The sequence below is a fragment of the Fusarium subglutinans genome, assembly GCF_013396075.1.
Source record: "Fusarium subglutinans strain NRRL 66333 chromosome Unknown NRRL66333_c0000263, whole genome shotgun sequence".
NCBI lineage: Eukaryota > Fungi > Ascomycota > Sordariomycetes > Hypocreales > Nectriaceae > Fusarium > Fusarium subglutinans.
Window position 1 is genome coordinate 1 of NW_023502326.1, and position 20,319 is coordinate 20,319.

The following is a 20,319-nucleotide window of genomic DNA, read 5'->3' on the forward strand; positions in this document are numbered from 1 at the left end:
ACTTTTTTTTTATATATTAAGTTTTATTTACTAATTTAAGCTCTTAGCTATTAGCCTTAACTATAAATAATATATTTAGTTTATAACTTAAATATTATATTAAATAACTAACTAATTACTATAACTAAAGGCTAATAAAAGAAAAACTTAAATTATAACTCTTTAGCTAGCCTTAAAGGTATATAAAATACTTTAATTTATTAGCTAAAAAAGGTTAGCTTAATAATATAAATACCCTAGATCTTTAAAATAGTAACATAACTTTACTACTCCTATATAAAAGGATAACATTATTATTAGTTAATTCTAGACTTTATAATTATTATATTTATAATATCACTTAAAGCAAGGCATTGCTACAGCCACTGAACAAAGATTATATTCACGTGCCTTATTATCCTGTCCTCCCAGAGCCCTTGGCTCAATATGTATAAATAAAAGCTGCAATCCCACCCCTTGTCCTTCATCTCCTCATGCCAAAATGCTCGACTGAATGACTTGGGTATAACCGCTCTTACAAAAACTTAGTTGTTCAACATTGCTTTGCTCCAAAAGGTTAAGACCAGACATCGGATTTCCAATCTTCCGACGTGTAATTGCAGAGACATTACCGTGTATGTCTACTGATTTGTATACTGCCACGATCTGTCAAGAGCCCCGGGTGGGCTTCCATCTAGTTGGTGCGGCCGAAAACCTCATCCTGGACCTTGCAAGCCCACTCATAAGCTTGAACTGGCTCAAACAAAGCCCAAGCGTACTCGATGGCGCGCAAACGTTGGATTTCGTTGCTTCCATCTCGGAACACCCAGGCCTTGGCAATCTGCGAGGCGTATTCATATTCCTGGCCCAAGATGGCATGAATCTGAGGAATCCACAGATCCAAGTCTTCTCTGGTTATCTGCGCCTCGAGAGCGGCCTTCTCCTCATCCTCCGAGATCTTGTCCCATAACCTTACGAGAAGGGAGACGACATCATCAAGGGACATGAAGGAGACTCCCATAATCTCCTGCTGTTGGCGGTAACGCAAGAAGTCCGTCAGCCGATGGGGGTGTCCCTTGTAGACACCAGCAACCCATTCGCCAACCTTCATCCATGTGTTTCGCACGCGCAACCATTGATTCTTGTCCTGGCTGTCGAATTTCCGCGTTGGCTTCGGACCGACAATCAGGCTGATTGGGCCATGATTGCCCACCGACCAAGTGATCATGACATCTGTGTCAATGAGGCCCTCGTCTTCGATCATGTCGAAAAGAGACCCATCGTTTCCAAGGACCAGGTCGTGGAAGTCCATCCACTTCGGCAGGGCAATTTCGAAAGGACCGCAGATTGGTCCAACCCGGTACTTCCTGAGGTGGAGGTCATCCCAGATATCTTCCAGGTACTCAGGGTTAGGCGCCATAGGGCCTGTCCAATTGACTTCGTTGACGCCAAAGTCATGCCTGACCGGAATAGGCTCATTCATAGGGTTGATGGCCTTACGATCATCAAACTCTTCGAAATGCTGCCAGTCATCTTCCGGGCAACCATCAGCCACAGCCTTGGCCTTGGCCTCGGCGATCTTCTGGCTCCTGATATCAAACCTTTTATTGGCTATATCGTTCAGCTCCTCTTCCAATACGGCGTGGGCATCCTGCTGCTTCTGATAGAGGCGCTTGGCCTTCGCATTAGCCTCCTCAGCATCAGCGGCAACGTGCTCCTTCTCCTTCTCCTTCTTAGCCGATTTTCCAGCGGCGACATCCAAGAAAATTTCCGCAATTGAAGAAGTGACCTTGGAGACGTCAGCTGAATAGTCAGCGGTGGGTTTGGGCTCAGCCGGGGGGTTGAGCTCAGCGGGGGGTTTGGGCTCAGCGGGGGGGTTGCGGGCCCAGATTGATGAGCCTATCCCATAGGCCTGTTGCCCACCGAGTGGGCGTTCAGCTTGCTGTCCGAGGACGGGTTTCGGAGCTGCCGAAGCAACAGAGGACTGGCGGGCAGTCTCTGCAGCCGCAGCACGCCACCTAGCCTGTGAGGCAAAAGGAATCGACGGGTCACACCTGACCACGGTATCCTTGGCTACGGCAGGAGACTTCTGAGAAGTCTCTGCTGCCACAGCAGGTTGAGTTTGGGGTCCAGGCGTAACCCTGTCCTTGGCAGAAGCTTCGGACTTGGGCGCCTTCGAGGACTCTCCCTGTGACTCTGGACGAGACCATTTTCTAAGTCGCCAATCTTGGTAGTACCAAGAGGCACCCTCAGAAAGGTCCGCCAGGGAGGGCATTTCGCTCCTTGATGAGGGCCAAGGATGATCCTCAAAAGGGATATTGGCATGACCCACTAGATTAAGGTTAGTGAATTGAAATGATAGATGCTGTGATTGTTTTACTTACGGATATTGTACCAGACCTTTTTATCCACGTAGTACTCGAAATAGGCCTGCCCAACTCGCTTAACAGACTTAGCTGCCAGTCTGGTACAGACATCCTCCATGCACAGCTCACGGATCTCCTTGACCCGGTCTGCGTTCCACAGACCAAGGCCCTGGAAATATCCCTCCATGAAGGCACGGCGAGGGCCGCCTTTATTGAAGTCAAGCGCCAAGTGATCAAAAACGGGGAGTTCTTGATGAGTAGCCATTGTGAATGGTCGTTGAAAAATGTGTTTGTTGTGTTGCGTTGTGTTGCGTTGTGTTGTGTTGCGTTGTGTTGTTGTGAGAAGTAAAGTTTTTTCCAGTGCGCATAATTTCTTGGCTTTGATGCGGGGCTAGATACCTAGGTACTTACGCTCGCCCACTGGTCAGGTACTGATACAGTTACTGGGAGCCCAGCCGCTGTTTTCTCGGTCATCCCTCAACTCAAACCTGGTCACAACTCAGACTACCTGCGGCTCAAGGGGGAGACACGTTGTTCGATCTGATGTGGCATTTGAGGTATTAGATGTTGTCAAAGGCAAACAATATGTGTTTCAGAACTTGACCCAATGCTGTATATACAGCAGAGTATGCTTGTATGCTTTGGCCAGTAACATTCACATTAATCACAATGAAGATACCTGACGTGCAGCAAAACGTTTATTGAGCACCCCCCTTTAATTATTACGCGTTCCAAGGCTTCATGAATTCTCCCTCAACTTATTATATCGTGCTGTCCCATGGCTTCCTCCGCTACCTCGGTCTGATCCCACTCGTAATTTGCCATACACAATCGACATTCATAGCGTAGGATATGTCTCGGTAAAGTTTATATGATGGGAAGTCGAAAGACACGTATACGGTGCGCTTTGTGATAATTCTTCGGAGCCATTGGAGCCTGGCATTGTATGGTGTATTTTTGGGGCCGCGTCCGGTACTTGGAGACGTATCTGGACCACCGTGGAGAATCGGCAAATCGGTCGCGACTGTTGAGTGTTAGTATATATTTACATAGAAGGGCCAAGGAATTGAACTCACATTCTGGAAGACAAAGACGTCTCACGTCATCCGCTTAAAGAGGATGATTCCACACTTGGGCTATGGTGATAAAGTTGGTGCGACACCTGCCCAACGACGCCGACATCCATTATGTCAGTGCCTTGGGCTTGTCAGGAGTCTCAGCTACCACACTGTGCGGTCCTTTGCAGGAACGACACAAAGGCTCTAAAGTTAGAGTCTGTGGTTATATATTGGAGGTACAATTGAATGACGAGATCGATAGTGAGCGACAAATTAAGCTATCGCCATTTCATCGTCACTATAGTCAATCAAGTCTGAGTCCCCGTCCGTGGTCTCCTTACCCAAGCTCTGCTCTTCGTCTACCCCCTCACCAATCATCTCATCCTCATCTGGAACGTTGAAGACGAAGGATTGATGACGGGCATCAGAGGCAGAGCCAGGGGCAGGGGCAGGGGCAGGCTCAGCAACAGTGTTTGTTGCAGTAGAGGTAGCTGGTCCAGCAGGAGGCTCAGCAACAGGATTTGCTGCGGTAGAGGCTCCAGCTTCTGGTCCTGCTTGTTGTGGTTCAACTGTGGCAGTCGCAGCATCTTCCATGTTCTGGTCACTCTCTCGGACGCGTTTCTGAGGTACAGGACGCTCACCAAGATTGGCTCGTGGCCAGGGGAGATTTTCGCCGTCCCACCACTTCTTAGCAACCTTCAAAAGTGTATCATTGGAAGTATCTGGGGGTGGAATAAACCCCTCCTTCGCATCGTACTTCTTCTGAAGCTCTTTGACGTCGTCCCCCTCCTTTCGGAACTGGCTCCAACGCTTCTTGCCCCATGGGAAAGATCCGAGAAGTCCTTCGTCATATTCTGCACTCATGCAGAACTTGTGCAACAACTTCCACCAGGAATTCTTCTTGGGGCCTTCATGAAACGCAGTCATGTTGCCGCGATCCGTGATAAGAATCTTGACCTGCTCGGTCAAGGGAAGTTTCGCGATCTTGTCGCACTCCATTCCAGAGTGATCGACTGTATCACAATGAGGACAGCCGAAGGTCTCACCTCCTTTCGTCTGCGAGAAACAGGTGCTGAGGTTGTGATCAGGGTTACCACACACCTTGCACCCTTCCTCTTCTTCTACCTCTTGCTTGGGATGAGGGTCAACCGAGCCTCGCAAGAGAAGAGCAGACTTGCCGTCGCAGTTCTTGCCATCGTGATCTTCAATTGTCTTCTCGACGGCATTTTCGGAGATGGTTTTGAACAGCTCCTCATCCACCGCGATCAGCTGCCAGATCACATGGGTCTTTCCTGACCTCTTGATGAGGTCTTGGGCCTGGTCGTCTACGCCATATCCAGGTGAGACTCCCCAACGTTGATTGTGGGGTCGTTGCTGGGCGAAGGCAAAGGTGTTGCCACCTCCAGGGGTGTGGTTCACAAGTCTGGCCGCCTTCTGACCCTGACTGTTTGCCACCCAAGTCATTTTGGACGCGGTAGCCGTTGCGAGACACTTGTCTTCCATCTTGGAAGACGAAGTGCCTGACTGGCGCCATGTCTGATTGTTGTTGTGGTAGACTCTACCACGTCCAGAGTGAGATCCACGACCGCCACGGCCATGGTGCCCCCCCCGAGACGTTCGAGAGCCTCCACGTGGAGGACCGGGCTGGGGATTAGAATCCTCAACACCGATCATGCTCGAGTCGCCATCATCGACGGACGCCTCTTGCTGCCTAGCAGCCGCTGCCTGCCGTCTTTCAGCCTCACGCCGACCCGCGGCTTGAAAAGCCTGCAGGTTCTGCGCCGGAATGATAGGCGAGGCCTTTTCTTCCCCGTGATTGGGACGTCCGCGCCTTGGGCCGCCGCCTCGTTGAGGGTTACCGCGACCAGAGTGGGAGGGCCTAACTGGAGCCATCGTGATTCAGTGATAAAAATCGTTAAAAAAAAAGTAGAATAAAAAAAGCGTTGTTGTGATGCTGCTGCTGCTGCTGTTGGTGATGCTTTGTGGAGGTTATTTTCGAGATCGCGTCTCTGGAAAAAGTCTCTGACCTTCGCGGGTGCCTTTTCTGCCTAAGGTATCTTTTTTCAGGATGGCTGTGTGCCGGCCGTTTGCAGTGCGAGCTGGTCAGTCATGTCAGGCCATTAAAGTCTCATTCAGGCACTGTCAGATCAGTGAACAGGCAACTTAATGATACATGGGTAACTGGTAGTCCTCATTAAATGGATATGGGTTATGCGTCTACGAGAAGTTTGTGGTTCACAGTACCCGTTTCATGATTAATTCACTTCAGTGCCTTTTAGCAGTCACTGTTATTAAACATGGCGGTCAACAAGGAGATCGATATAAGTGCGGACAAAGAGCTTTTATAGCGTATGCAGGTGTTTTGATTCATGTGTAATGTATTGTGTATGGAAATACATTCAATGACAGGTATGCCCTCCTCGGAGCTCCAATGAGCACAGGGGCTCAGACATTCGATGACAACGTTTTGAAGCCCCATGTCGGGTCTATCTATTCGCACGAAAATAGATTAATTATGGATCAATTTTGCTTAAGAATCAATAGTGGTTTTTTTTTCATTGCAGTCATATAAAGTCCAACAAGGATGTGAGAACATGGAAATTGAACCAAACATCCAGGCAGGGTTACATGCAGAGGGTTGAACTTGGGCGCGGAGACATTGCCTAATTGAGACAACCCGCGTTCTATTATTGGTCTGCTCTGCGACAACAACATGGTTCGCACGTGGCTCAATGAATTGTCGAGTGGAAAGAACCTAGCAGTACCTTCCGCCAGGCGTTGTGCCTCCTTGCACAAGCAACCGAAATGGCTTGCAAATTCGTATGCCAGGTGTACTTGTGCGCCGCCACTCGACCTCACGCCATTTGCAAGACACGCGATCCAGTGTTGTCATCGAGGTCGGTAGAGGCGCAATATAGTGTTCCCCGTAACAGACTTTCCGGTTGTTACAGGTTATTGACAAGAGCCGACCCGGTCAGGCTTCCCGTGTTGGAATGGTAAAGAACTACAAAAGTGGTTAGATGATTTCTAGCTGAGTGGTACGTGGAGTAATAGTGCTCACGAGTAGTGGCCTTGAGGTTGAACTGTGCTTCAATTCCAGGACCTGGGTGGTAGAAGAGGTTGTTGTCATTGTTCTCAGGGTCGATTGCGGCAGGGGAAGGACCGTGTAACAGCCACGTTGACGGCGTGGGCACCCCTCGTTGTAGCCCCTCACTTGGAAGACATGATTGCAATAGAGTTGGGCGGATGCGCCGCCTCGGACCACTGAGCCATTCCCGGTTTGAAGAATATTATTCTGGTGACCCGGTGGGCATCGGGAAGTGGTTGCTAGATCATATATGTATCTTGGGTGAGGAGGAACCGTGGGTTCAGATGTTCCTTTGTTGAAATAAGTGATGCGTATTCGGGACTGTGAATTTGGTAATGCTCTTGAAGCCACAGCAAGCGCCATTCATCGCCATCGAGCATGTGCGTGACCATCTCAGGTGGACGGTGGGAAAGGGGTGCTAAAGACACCAACCCGGCCTTTGTCTGTCTCTTATCGTCCTGCGTAATCTCATCTCCGTTGGCCGCATGTACAAGAGTAGCTGAGAATGGACTGGACGAGATGAAAGGAGGAAGTGCCAGCCCTTGGTTGATGAAGGCTTTCCGTATTGCCGACTTTCAATGCTCTATCAGATTCGAAATTGGCGATGAATGTGTAGTCAAAGTTGATCATGTAGTGATCACTTCTCATCTAGCGAAGGTTCTGTGAGATGTTCTGTCGCATGGGTGGATGATGAGAGCTCAACCCGACAATTCGTGGGGCATTAGGATTCGGTTACCAACTCATCTAGGTTGGTGACGGGGTCTAAAGACGCGAAAAGTTAGTTCGGCCGCTTTGAAGGTGAGACCATGGGTCATCAGCGATAAAGCATACCATGAGACTAAGACCTTAGGCCAAGGTTGAATCAATTGAACATTACGGTACGATGCCCAAGCCACAGTGGCGGAGGACTCGGAAACCTCGGAGACACAGGAAGGACGGCGAGGGCAGGTACTGCAAGCAAATTTTGAAGTCGACAGCTTCACCAGTGGCGTCGTTGTCGTGGCGGGGAGGATCGTCTTGATACTGTGTAGTGCCAAAATACTCGAAGCTGGCGTACTAGTTGGATGGGAATGATACCGAAGCGGACGAAGGCCATCTGTTTAATCTGGTTGTCTCTGAAGACCTGGCAAAGGCCCTGAAGCTTCGGGGCGGAAATTCGGCTGCAAATGCTGAAAGAATTTAATGTAGTGAAATAATCTGGAAAGTGATCTTGGTTGCAGAAATAAGTGTCTTGAGCACGGAGGGATATTGATAGCGCACTGATAGAGCACGAGCAGGTGAGAAGGCCGACAATGTCGGAAGTGAGGATTGCAGTTCTCTCCGGTATCTCTTGGGCGTGATCGACGTTGGATGGGAAATAGGATTCTTAGGCTATCGCGAAGATAGTCATTGAGAGCCCTAAAGGTACGGGCGCGTTGGGAGTACCGGTAGGCTCAGCATCACTCCCTTGAATGCTCACTTGTCTTGTTCCTCAGTTGCCCACGAATGGCAATATGCTTTGTATGTTCGGAAGCTGCCATGGTACAATTGAGGGAAGATGACACTGCCAGCAACCTTGTGCGAGACTTCAAAGCTGCGATGATGTCTTGGTTCGGATGTCGAAGGAGTTGCGGTGCTGGAAGTTCGGCAATGGTCGGTTGATGCAGCGGAGGATGTTGATTCGCTGGGAACAATCCTTTGGCCTGAGAGGAGGATTCGCCAAGTCTGTCAGGGTTCGTAGATGGACGTAAGTTGGATAGCATCCCTCTGCCTTGACGACTGATTTGATGGGACGACTGAAGGAGGAGATGGTGAGATGGTGCAAGTGGTGAGGCTTCGGAACTGAGCTCACGGGGACGATGAAGGCCACTGAAGAAGTTCTGGTGTGACCCATGGTGCGGTTGCTTGTAGTATCTGTGTCGTCGGCAGACAAAGGGCTTCGGCAAGTTGAATATGTTAGGGGCATTGAGGCCAATTTTCCTTCATATCCTGATTTGTCGTCTGATGTCTACTTGTCATGTCGGGTCGCGGGACAATCATTTGAGGAGAGGATAGGTCACTCGCACCCGAACAATTACCCCTTCCAAGGTTGCTCACTGGTCATCGTGAATAGTGCACTGAGTTTCGTATTGTGAACTCAGCCCTAGCATCCCATCCACAGGGCCCGAACAGGAGCTCCCTGGGTGGGGGAGCGTTGCCTTCGTGTTCAATTCAGGGACCCCGACTCAATTCTTTGTCCAATCTCTTGCTTATCAGCAGCGGTTGCGTCTCGTAGGTTTTTCGGGGACAGGAACCATGCAAATTCATGAAATTCTGCGTCGCGTTCTGCTTTCCGATGACATTGAGATCTCAGGCCGGTGTAATCTTATTACGGGGTCGCTCGAGTCTTCACTCATCCAAGGCTTCGTTCTCTCCGGGTCCGCGGCCCTCATCTGAGAGTGAACACGATGTTGCGAATGAGTCGAACGAAGTCGTGAGATGTTGATGCGTCAGCGATCTGTTGCAATGGTCAGAGCCCTCCTGTGTTGTCAGTTGAAACCTCATCCCGCCAAACCGTGGACAAGATTCGCTCTTACCTGAACATAGCGTACTGGTAGCTGCGGTGAATAGTGGTTTATCAATGAGCTCCGGAAATCATGGTAGATTTGTGAGGTACGAAGTCAAAATGGGCTTTCTGTGCGCCTCTTGCGTAAGCTTCGTTTGCCGACCTCAGTGACAGTCTGAGGGCTGGCAGCGAAACAGCCGGGGGTTGTATGACCTGCTCGGGCAAGGTGCGCAACGCGCAGCTGCTTGTTCCCAGTGAGCATCTCGTAGGACTCTTTGCCTACCACATGGGGCGGAAGATTTCTGGTTACGGACTGAATCTTGGGCATTTTCTCGGGGCTCTCGGGGAGAACGTCAAGCTCGGGGTGCGCTAAGTGACTCTCATTGATCCCGTTGTTATTCCGTCGGGCACCACTTTCTTTCACCCCCGGCCTTCTCAGCAGGATAGAATATGGAACTGTCGGATGGTCAGTGATTGCCCCAAGCTAGTCGAGGTCTCGGAGGCAGTTTGGGGAGGGCTTTTGAATGGAGGGTGCTCTGCCCGGTACTGCAACTCTGCCTCCCTCTCAGCAATGAAGGAGGCCTTCGAAACTTCTGAAAAGATTGCCTTGGCAGTGAATTTGAAAGACTGACGGAGAAAGCGTGTTGCCTGCCATGACGAGCTGCGATCATGTCCACGACCCTTTCGAATTGTTTGGGGCGTGCTTGGCCAATAGTGACGGTAATCTGGCTGAGACTGTTTTGACAAATGATCATTAAGATGTGTACGTGGTTCCCTCCTTTCACGATACCTCTTCTGCCGCCTCGTGGTTCATCCTTGTCCACGATACACCCTCCACTCGGCTACCTGAGAGGGGATCGGGCGCTGGAGATTGCATTGATTGACATCAAGGAGCCTCCTCGCCGTCTTCCGTGTGATTGCCCATATTGCTCCCCATAGTTCTACATACCTTCCTGTCCTAGATAAGGATATGAGGCGACAAATCTGAGCAATTCCGAACCTTGGATGGTGGCCCAACCTCGTCATATGTCGATGTGGGGACCAAAGGGGAAGTTTCGGGATGAACAGCGATGATGCTGGCTCTAGAATTGATTAGAATGGAGTCCATGATGCTATGCTGCATGAGTACGAGCAGCGATCTCACCACTGAGTGCGAATGTGTTTCTTGATGGTGTATGCGTTTGACATCCAAACATATCGCCGAAACATGATCGCCCGAGGATGGATGCGGCAGTGGCTGGGATGTGCCCAGCCTCGATGCCATCGATCTGTGTTTATCGATTTTGAGGCCAAGACGGTGATGGGTGCGGTCGGGTCAGTTGGAGACAACATTACTGAAGCATTGAATGGTACTGTCAGAATGGGTGGTCCTGGTTCCTCTCGTTCGTGAGTACTAAGACTCAACACTGATCTGATGCTTTGAGGTGTGTTTGACAGCAAAACCTTGCATCAGCGAGCCATGTTCAATGGTACATCGAAGGCTCACTCTGAGAATGGCCATCTTGCAGATACCCAATTCATGAGAGGTCTTCCTCTGGACTCGTCGGTGGAATGGTGCAAGACTCAGTATCCGGGCTTGGTGGGCTGCTCGCCAAAGCGGTCTATACAGGCTTGCCTGCACTGGTGACGACACAGCGGTTCATGCAAATTGGATTCTAATCCGTGGCTGTGAAATCCAAATCGCCTTGGTCATCGACAAATGTTAGAGTATCGAGTCGTTGACAACCGTAACCAACGAACTTTACGGTGATGGTACCATGTGCCGGGAAGGATAAAGGCATGGGAACGAAGCACCGGACCAAAAGGCGTTGGAGTTCCTAAGTCCGGCACTGTAGGATACCAACGCACACGAAGCTAGCGTATAAAAGAGTAGTACGGGATTGACATCGAGGTAGATGAAAGCCATCAGTTGGGTGCCTGCAGAGATTTGTCAAAGGCCATTGAGACTCGTAATCTTGTGGGATCGGCAGGTCCTAGTTGCTACGGATATCGACCTCAGTCTCGTTAGCCCCCGCAACAGGAAAATTACCGTAACACTCACATGTACCATGCTGCGCCCATTGCCGTTCGCTCTCCCTCTCCCTTTTCTCATCATTGTTGTCGGAGAGGCTCGCCTCGGGAGCACCGTTGAGAATGATCGCCCCTCCCGGAGGCGCATACGTGCCACGAGGCATATACTCGATCATTATGTATACGGGAACAGGGTCATTGTCCGGGGGGTCGATTATGGCTTGGACATCTGACTGCAGAGCCCAACGGTGACAGATAGAACGCAAGTGACATCGAACCGACGGTGTCGAGACTAACGAAATTGATGCTCTTTGGAATAGAAGTCTCGGTGGATGCCGAAAATGAATGGGGTTGGTACCGCTGCTGTCGCCGGGAGAGGGATGTTAGTCTAGGCGGCAGGCCAAGTGACACTGTTAGCAATCTCGTACGCGCAGTTGCTGAAGAGACTGAGGAAATCAGCAGCGGGTTCAAGAAGGAGCGAGTGAGAAGGTTAATTAGTCGGTAGAGTCATAAATAATGAATGTCTGGCCAGGGTTGTTTATCGGGCTATAAGTGCGTTGCACCCCAGGAATGTGGTGCTTGGCGAGGGATGTCTGGCGCGTGGTCTGAGGTTGAGATAGCCGTCTCGGTTCATAGCTATTTCGAGGTGGAGAAGCTGGCAGACTGTTTAAGGAGGCGTATCGACTTTGGAAGTCTCCAGTACTCTCCATTGATGAGTGATATCTTGAACTCTACTCAGGTTCTTGATGTTACGGTGGCGAGTCTGGGCCGCAAATGAAGCGCCAAATTTCTGGTTGATCCGGCATCTGCGAGGTCGATTGCGGTGTAAAGTTATAAGCTCTCCCGGTGCTCCGAGACTCACAAGGTTGCATGCCTTCATCGGGTGGTAGCGAAAGCTCTCCGTGTGACAAGCATCAGGGGGGGTTGATCTCGCCAGTCGCGCATCCGACAGTCCCCAATGCTAGAGATCCTTTGCCGGCAGGTCTGAGGAGGGCATTTCGATCCAGTCAGAAGTAAAGTGATGTTTTGGTACCCTTCGTCCAATGTTAGTAATGCCAGACGGTGCGACAATGGTGCTTAAATTCGTGAGCTTATCCGTACGGACTGTTACGCGAATTTCAAGCGGAACGGAGGAGAGTTTCCATGCTGGATAGGGTGGGCGGATGAAAGTCGAAAAGTCGAAACAAAATCCATCAAGAGGTAAACATGCGAGTGAGGAGATGTGAGGATGAAGTCGACCCACCGAAGCTGAGGTTACTGTTGTCGAATGGTGAGCTTGAGCCGAGGATGAGCCGAGGATGTGGAGTGGGCCTTTCGGACGACGACACATAACCCGTCATGTGCTTCCAACTCTCTCTCGAGTCAGCTCATTATGTTTGGCATATCTGAGGATTGATAACACGGTTGTCTCAGTATTCTCCATCAAGAGATGCCAAATTGCGCTGATTTCCCAACGGGTTTCACCGGAGGCAATACAGAGTGTTGGGCAAGGGTTGAAGGGGGGGCACAACTGACGACGTTAAGCTTCATACAACGTCTCATAGCTACGACAAGAGCTACTTTGTGGATCTTAGAGGATTCATGTTACTGGCTCGGTAGTATTCGGCTGAAGGGGGGATGTTCGTATCGTTTGAGCGATATTCTGACTGGTGGGGAGGATTCGGCGATGTTGCGATCATGGATGAGAGGTTGGTGAAAAGGCATAAAGAAGAGTTAGCTAGTGCCTGTCATGAATGAATCAGTCCTTTCCCAGGAATACACAGGCATGCGCCTCGAGCCTTAAGGTGATGATACCTGTATTGGCTTTCAAGGAACTCAGAGGCCCCTGAGCTTGTCCCTGATCCTGAATGTATCTGTGAGCCCGAATGTTGGAGTCGGTGAGCTGACTTGCCCTTTGGCAGACAGTAAATGGCGTTTCGAGACCCGCGAGACAGCCCCAAAGAGCAAAAGATCTTTTGACGTCAAGCCAAAGGGAGGACAGCAATTGGTGTCAAGTTTTGATTAGATACGGGAAGCTCGACTAAGCCTTTCATTACCGAGAATCGAGCTGTAATTCTTCTGGCCTTAGACGGCAACCCGTAATGCGAAGTTGCATCCCTGACCAACTTGACTGTTATCCTAAGATACCCTCCCCGTTGTCGACGACATTTCTCGTAGGCCTCGCAATGGCACGAATGCGGAAGTGATAGTGTCCACCCCAACCTACGTTCTAGCGACGCCTCGCCACCAGCAGTATCCGATCGACTTGAGGGAGAGTCGTATCGCATAACCTTGATCCTGAGTGTGTCGGCAGGCCCATGACTGCCGGAGTGGCTGAGTCGCTCCAAACCGCTGGGTGGCAGGGTCGACTTTGTTGGTGCGGTGCAGGACACAAAGGTTGCTGGCGCGGTGGATGAATCCAGTGATAACATTAGGATGATCACTGCTTTTAAAGCTCTGTTAGTATAACATTACCATAATACAGAAGTTTTGACTTACCATGCTCCTGAGGGAGATCTATATGGCTAAGAGCTTTGGCGGTCGACACATGCCATTAGTCGAACACTTACGGCATAACCACGTCAGAGTCTTCCGACATGCTGTCCCCCTGGCTATCATGGATCTCGGCTTCCTCGCTTGTTCCATCGTCGTCGGAGGGAGAGGCATCTGGAGCTTGTCGGTTCTTGGGTCGTAGTCTCCAGTGTAGAGGAAGGTGACCATGCTCCGAACGGTTATGATATTAAACTCCCAGTCGGCCTCTCTTATCATGGATCTCGGCTTCCTTGCTCCTTTCATCGTCGTTGGAGGGAGAGGCATCTGGAGCTTGTCGGTTCTTGGATCGTAGTCTCCGGTGTAGAGGAAGGTGACCATGCTCCGAACGGTTGTAATATCAAGCTCCCTGTTAGTTCTTGGGTCGAAGTCTTCAGTGTAAAGGAAGGTGACCATGCTCCGAACGGTTGTGATATCGAGCTCCCTGTTGGTTCTTGGGTCGTAGTCTCCAGTGTAGAGCAAGGCGACCATGCTCCAAACGGTTGTGACATTGAACTCCCGGTCGGCCTCTCTCGATACCTGGGAAGCGGGGGTGACTGAGGAGAAGGAGGAGCGCAGTGCTGAACAAATGACTATTTGCCCGGTAATGGCTCAGGTGAGCACTCTGCCCCCCTCATAATCCAACACAGTGGTTTCCCTTTGTGCATGATTGATGAATGAGCGGACGACATCTCAAATCTCGGTTAATGGTCTCATGTTCCGTGGGTTTCGCTCGGAGCGGTGATAGGTTGAAGACTGGCTGAAGGTCCCGCGGCACTATCGTTGATGTAAGCGGGTGAACATAGCAGTGGACGGTAAAAGTACAAGTTCCTTTTGACCTGGGATCAATCATGTCGTCGAGTCGGCCGATGGAAGGAAGTAATCATGGGGTGGAGCGGCCGAACGGATCTCAATGATGTCGGATGTTTGTGCGTGACATGCCACGTTGAGGGACGACAGTCGAGGAATCAGGTCTGAAATAGCATCACGTCTGTATGAGACTATCTTGATACAGGAGGTGCTAAAGGATACAATTGTTGGATGCCTGAATGACTTGAGGAAGCGGGGTGAATTAATAAGGCTGAAATTCGGGACGGTCACCCTCGGCGGACAGACCTAATATGGCGACAGAGGTCACCTCCCTGTTGCCCACCCATACCACCTCACGCTCAACCGTTATCTTGAAATAGCCTCCCACCTGTCGATCAAAGACATTTCTCGTGGGCCTCGATGACGCGAATGCGCAAATGGTGATGTTATCCCAACCGAACTTCCAGCAACGCCTCATCACCAGTGTTGTAAGAGCAGCAGTATCCGGCGACTTGAAGGGAGGGCCGGATCGCTGAATGTTGACCCTAGCATGTCGGCGGGCCCTAGGCTATGATTGACGGAGTGGCTGAACCGCTGTCAAACCGCTAAGTGGTCATGGCCAGTGGGAGTCGGGTCTTGTCAGTCGGTAGTCAAGTTGTTCTCTCCAATGCACCCAGATACTGATCATATGCATCGCTTTTGCTTGAACCAGCAATGAACGTCGTGCGCATGAAGAGCGAGGCAGGGTCGGCTTCGTTCGTGTGATGGAGGCCTCGAAAGTTGCTAGCGCGGTCGATGACTCTAGTAGTGACAGTAAGATGATCACTAACTTTGAAGTCGTATTGGCATGATATTCCCATAGTGAACAAGTTTGAACATACTAGGTCCCTAGGAGGGGGATCTGGATAACGACGGAAGAAGTGTCGGTCACCTGCATCACGCGCATCACAAGCTGTTGGGCGCTGGCTGCATATCTGACGACACCCACGAGCCTGCAGTCGGCAGTGGGGTGACAAAGTTGTTGTTCTCGTTGGTAGACATGGTAATGTTTAGGTGCGATGATCGAAAATGGGAGGGCTTGGATGACGGGTAAGCCAGGATGGATGATTGGGGAGAACAAAATTCTGAGCACCGATGGTGGAAAGTGAGAGAATAGTAGCGAAAGTGTAATGTCGAGGCGGAGAATGCCAAATCAACAGAATCGGCCTTTTACCAACGCGTAGTGAGACACGGTCAGCCTTCCGTATGGGATCCGCCTGGGAAGCAAATATCGAGTCTCACGTATCCCACAGAGCGCTCATGGGGTAGTGACAGAGCGAGAAGGGCGACGATTCGGGAGGGCCGTGAGTGACGATGGTCGAAAAGATAGGGCAACCGTTGTTGTTTGACGGCGGTGCGCCTGAACAAGGCTGCGCTAGGCCAAGGAGTTCTGTGCATAGTCAAGGCGACTGAGTTGTATGGAGCGGGCGTCAACTGTCTTGCAGTCTTGGAGCTTCCGATTTTCCAGTCTTGGTCCGGATGAGTTCTTGACTCGTGCAATCTCTGTTGCTATTGAGATGATATCGTCATTGATCAGCGTCGTGATTTTCGTCCTTGTAGCTGCACCAAGGGAACTCCTGACTGGGGTGACCATAACTGCTCGGGGTATGAGGCGTACTCATGTACAACCCAACTCGATGTCTGTGGCGAATGGAATCGTACAGTACCAACGTCGCGCTGGTTGTGGGGAAAATGAACCCAGGATGATGAATCGATCAATAACTAGATCGGCCGCTGGTTACCTCCTCGTAATTAGTGGCCCTTGGTTGACTGATGAATTTGAGTGGGTTAGGTGATGAGAACCAAAACGGCGAAGTTGGTTGCGATACTGCCTCACGGAGGGGTAGTTGCATGACGTGTTGAGTTGGTGCGCATTGTAGATGCCAGTGAGGTGAATCATAGCCAAATGCCCGCCGGGAACAGGAGAGGAGCTTGGTTTCCACTGAGGGATGCGTCATCGGTGAGCTGAGGGTTACACGGGATAGAGTGCCTGAAAATAAGTCAGCATGATCAAGCTGTGCCGGCTACTCCGATAAGGATGAAATACAGAGGTGAGGATGAGAATATGAGAAAGTAACCTCTCAGGGTGTAGAAAGATGGGCAGCATCCGATACTTCTCCTCGGAACGAAGCTGATGGACCATGGTGAAGTAGCCCTCTCCTTGACTTGACTTGGCTTTCCTGGAGACACTGACGATACGCATGACAAGGCCAGTCGACTTTTCTCAAGGCAAACGTAGGGACCCCACTGATCGAAAACATTTCTCTTGCGTGGTGGCAAACATCGATTGAAGGTTGTCAGTCGCGAGTCAAGTTCTTTGGTGCTCCTTGTCACGTCGGAGGAGGCTTCCTGTTATTTCCCGTGCCGTCTCACCAACGATGCATGAGTTGTTTCCAGGCCATGTTGAGGGAAAACATGAAATCGTGAGATTGGTCCGGGTCAACAAACAAGTCGTGTGTTGAGTCATTGACCACATGCTCAAACACAAACGCGTACTGGAGAGGGTCGGGCTTAGGCGACAGGCAATGAGTCCAAAGAAGCTTGCAGCTCAACTGGCTTTGTTTTTGCGATTTTCTCATTGCTTTTTAGGGCAGCATGATCGTGGACGCTGTGTTGGTGGTGTGACGTTGTGTTTGTTCTGACGTGGAGTAAAAGGCTGCGAATTTGACGATTGGGGGCTTTGTGCATCGCAAACTGACTACGCGCCACGTCCCCGAGACACGAGATCTTTTCCCTGAGTCCTGGAATGCCTGTTGGCGGAAAAGAGAATGCGTGGAATTGAAAGGCGGTACACCATGAACAAGAATCGGAGTTGCGAGCGCGCCTGCCTTGACGATGACTGACGCGTGAGAACCATGTGAGGGTTACTGGGGAAGTGGAGAGGTATCCACAATTTTAAAGCTACAGGGTAGGGAATGCTCACACCTCTCACATTAATAAATTAATAAAAAAGCAATTCTGTATTCAGTAGAAGCCATATTTGTTATTTAGGTGTTTCTAGTGAGTTGACTGATATATTCTGAAGCATTTGATACTGATTTCCTGTTCTTGGCCCTCATTTTCATGATTTAGGACGCAATTGCTTACATTCGACCAGCAGAGCGGAGGGAGCACCATGAATGAAAAGCACGCCAGCTTCAACATAATCGTTTGAATTTCATCCAAACAGCATGTCTTCTTGTAAATAGATACCGCAAAGTCGATATTGTCATCCTGTACAGCTACATTTACTACACTTAATTAGAAGTTACCAAGGCTGATGAGCGCAACAACGCCGTCTTCTGACATAGGCCCCAAACACAACTGCACGCGTTTTTTGGCGTCACCAAGCCATCAGCACCAACCTTTGTGCTCCTTGACCATCGATTCCGATAACGGAAGCGCAACCACGGAAAGACTGACGCTAAGCGGTGCAAGGGAACAGCGTGATTGAGGTACTTGGTGGGTCTTTTCTGCTTGGCACTCGGACAGACTGTATTGGTAGTGATACGGCGCTCTATGCTTATGAGAGCAACCCTGACGAATATACTCTTCCCTCTTTACTTCTACAAACTTAAGCCACGTCTGATTAATCGCTTATGTACACTAACCGCATTCTATTACTTAAAAAGATGCCAGAATAGCAAACCCCCGACGCATCTAAGATTAACTATAACGACTATAAAGCGCGTAAGCTATATATAATTATATATACTAGAGCTATTAATTACTTTAACTATAAAAGATATTAATCTATAGCTAAGCTTATAATAGGGAATATTTATACTGCTTTTAAATAAGATAGACTTTTTATAGTTAGTATAATATACTTTAGCTATAAGCTAGATATAGCTTTTTAGAAAATTTACTATAAGTACTTCTCTTATCTTAATATAATATATCTAATTTTGCCTAGTTAGGGATCTTAGTAATAATAAGCCTATATACCCCTAGACTACTGGCCCTGTATAGAATCTTAATAATAAACCAGCTAAAGAGTATAATAACTGGCATTGCTAACGCGGATTGACTGATTCCACTTAGTCAGAGATGGATATCTCTGGTGGTGGTCCCGACGCGCAGGATGGCAATCCTGAGTATCCAGTTCCCACATTTGAAAGCCTGCAGCGAGCGTACCAAGAGACTGTCACTGTAGCGAATGTCGCTGCAGAGCTGGCGACCGAGAACGTAGAAAAGGTCAAATCCATTGCGAACCTCGTTGATGAGAGGAGACTTCTTCAAGAGAGGGTAGAGAGTCTGGAAGAGGAGCTGGTACGAGTCAGGTCCGAGAGGAATCACCTCAGGTCTGTACTCAGAGATACAGAATCCAACGGGTCATTTGGCCCAATGATCAGCTTCGGTCGGTCAACAGGGAACAACTCTGTACCCAGCCGTAGATATCATCGGAGATAGGGAGGTTATGAAACTTTGTTCTCATTTGAAATCGCCTCGGTAGTGCTGCTTACTGAGGCTCCGGGAGGGAAGACGCTTCTGTCATAGAAGCGCGGTACCAAATACGCTAGTATAAAGCACATCAAAATACTCAACTTATCTCGCAAGAAAGGTCCTCAATTCTGTTGCCCCTCTGAAAGGTTAAGCCCGTCCTGCAACCAATCTCCAGCTGTGAGCCATCTCAGGCCATCGACCAAAACCTGGCATTCCTCGAACGGTCGCTTGGAAAGACAAGGAAGATGGTGATGGGAAACGTGAGGCGCAAGATCCGTTACAACAGTTTGAAAAGGGCCACAATTTACATGAAAGAGCCAATCCATACGAGAGGATTCGGGTGCCGCCTTTCGAGACTCCGAGAGCCCGGCCTGATTTGAAGGCCCGCCATACGACAGCTGAGCTACTGGGCGAGCGGCAGGGCGACTAAGTACTGCCAGGTCACGAACCAGGTCCCAATGAACGACACACATCGAATAAGTTTGTCTGAAAGCAAGGCGCGGTCTTGGTTGAACTGTTCCTTGCCTCCAAAACACATGCACAGTCCTGTTCCCCTCAGGGGTCCGCCGACAGCAGACTAGCTTGCTTCCGCCTTCGAGGGACGTCAATGTAGTCTTTGTTTATCATCCGCTTGTATATACTTGTTATCGTAGTCTACGGTCGCTTGAAGTTGGGCACTTGCAAGAGAAGAGTTCAGGCAGACTAAGAGTTGAGGGGGATGGAGCTCAAGGCTACAATGGAATCTGATTTAATGACCACTCAATTATAGATACAAATTGAGCTACACGGACAATGAATGAAGAGTAGAATATGGTGATGAGACAGGGCAGGTCGTTCGAATGAGGGATGTGATATGGTACCATATTTCTCGGGATTCAGCAGTCGGACCACCTGACAGGAAACGACCTGGAACAGATATACCAGAGCAAGACTGGGCAGATGGTACAGGTCGGATGATAAAGCACGTGGGGCTTTTTATAGCAAGTGTTGTCCTTGAGCTACTTGTCCAGACTTCCAAGACACGTAGGGTTTGGTGAAAACTTGCGGCTACGACGCATGGATGGTAACATAGCTCGGCCCTACCCTCAACTAAGCACAGTCCTCCTCTACTGTGTTGATAGTCCCGTCCGGCAGATCGAAAAATGTCCCTTTCTCTGGCGAATGTTGTGATGCATCCCGAGAACCCCTATCGAACAGGCCACTCACTCTTCTACCCTGAAGAGACAATCGACTTCGACCCTTGGTCTCCCCGACGCTCTGGAATAACTGGAAAGTCTTGCCGGCAGTCCAGCCCTTCTTATCGTGAGCTTGATAGCCCAAGGGCGTTCTTTGGTGATCGTTTTGATAAGGTTCGGGGATCCACCGCCCGTTTGTCGGTACGGGACTTTTGCGGCATCGATCGCGAGGAACCTGCTTGAGCCTATCAGGATTAGCTATATGAACAGAAGGACGTTTTCCAATCTCACTAATGGGGATAATGACTCCTTATACTGTACTTGCTGAAATCCTCCT

The 20,319-nt window shown here is 49.8% G+C and overlaps 5 protein-coding genes across 5 annotated transcripts; 1 reads left to right on the plus strand and 4 right to left on the minus strand.

Moving 5' to 3' along the window:
• Positions 1-673: 673 nt before the first annotated feature.
• On the minus strand, positions 674-2,610 carry FSUBG_12337 (uncharacterized protein; the record flags this gene model as incomplete). Its single annotated transcript, XM_036677114.1, has 2 exons — positions 674-2,310; positions 2,364-2,610. 2 exons carry the CDS (start codon positions 2,608-2,610, stop codon positions 674-676), a joined length of 1,884 nt encoding a protein of 627 aa, XP_036532171.1.
• Positions 2,611-3,676: 1,066 nt separating this feature from the next.
• On the minus strand, positions 3,677-5,296 carry FSUBG_12338 (uncharacterized protein; the record flags this gene model as incomplete). Its single annotated transcript, XM_036677115.1, has 1 exon — positions 3,677-5,296. The coding sequence occupies one exon, from the start codon at positions 5,294-5,296 to the stop codon at positions 3,677-3,679; it is 1,620 nt and encodes a 539-aa protein (XP_036532172.1).
• A 2,762-nt stretch (positions 5,297-8,058) lies between these two features.
• FSUBG_12339 (uncharacterized protein) lies at positions 8,059-8,364 on the minus strand (the record flags this gene model as incomplete). Its single annotated transcript, XM_036677116.1, has 1 exon — positions 8,059-8,364. One exon carries the CDS (start codon positions 8,362-8,364, stop codon positions 8,059-8,061), a length of 306 nt encoding a protein of 101 aa, XP_036532173.1.
• Positions 8,365-13,227: 4,863 nt separating this feature from the next.
• Positions 13,228-15,384, minus strand: FSUBG_12340 (uncharacterized protein; the record flags this gene model as incomplete). The annotated part of the gene is made up of 7 exons (XM_036677118.1): positions 13,228-13,447; positions 13,504-13,521; positions 13,575-13,687; positions 13,735-14,090; positions 14,650-14,906; positions 15,025-15,144; positions 15,332-15,384. The coding sequence occupies 7 exons, from the start codon at positions 15,382-15,384 to the stop codon at positions 13,228-13,230; spliced, it is 1,137 nt and encodes a 378-aa protein (XP_036532174.1).
• A 3,027-nt stretch (positions 15,385-18,411) lies between these two features.
• FSUBG_12341 (uncharacterized protein) lies at positions 18,412-19,237 on the plus strand (the record flags this gene model as incomplete). The annotated part of the gene is made up of 2 exons (XM_036677119.1): positions 18,412-18,721; positions 18,999-19,237. The coding sequence occupies 2 exons, from the start codon at positions 18,412-18,414 to the stop codon at positions 19,235-19,237; spliced, it is 549 nt and encodes a 182-aa protein (XP_036532175.1).
• Positions 19,238-20,319: the final 1,082 nt, after the last annotated feature.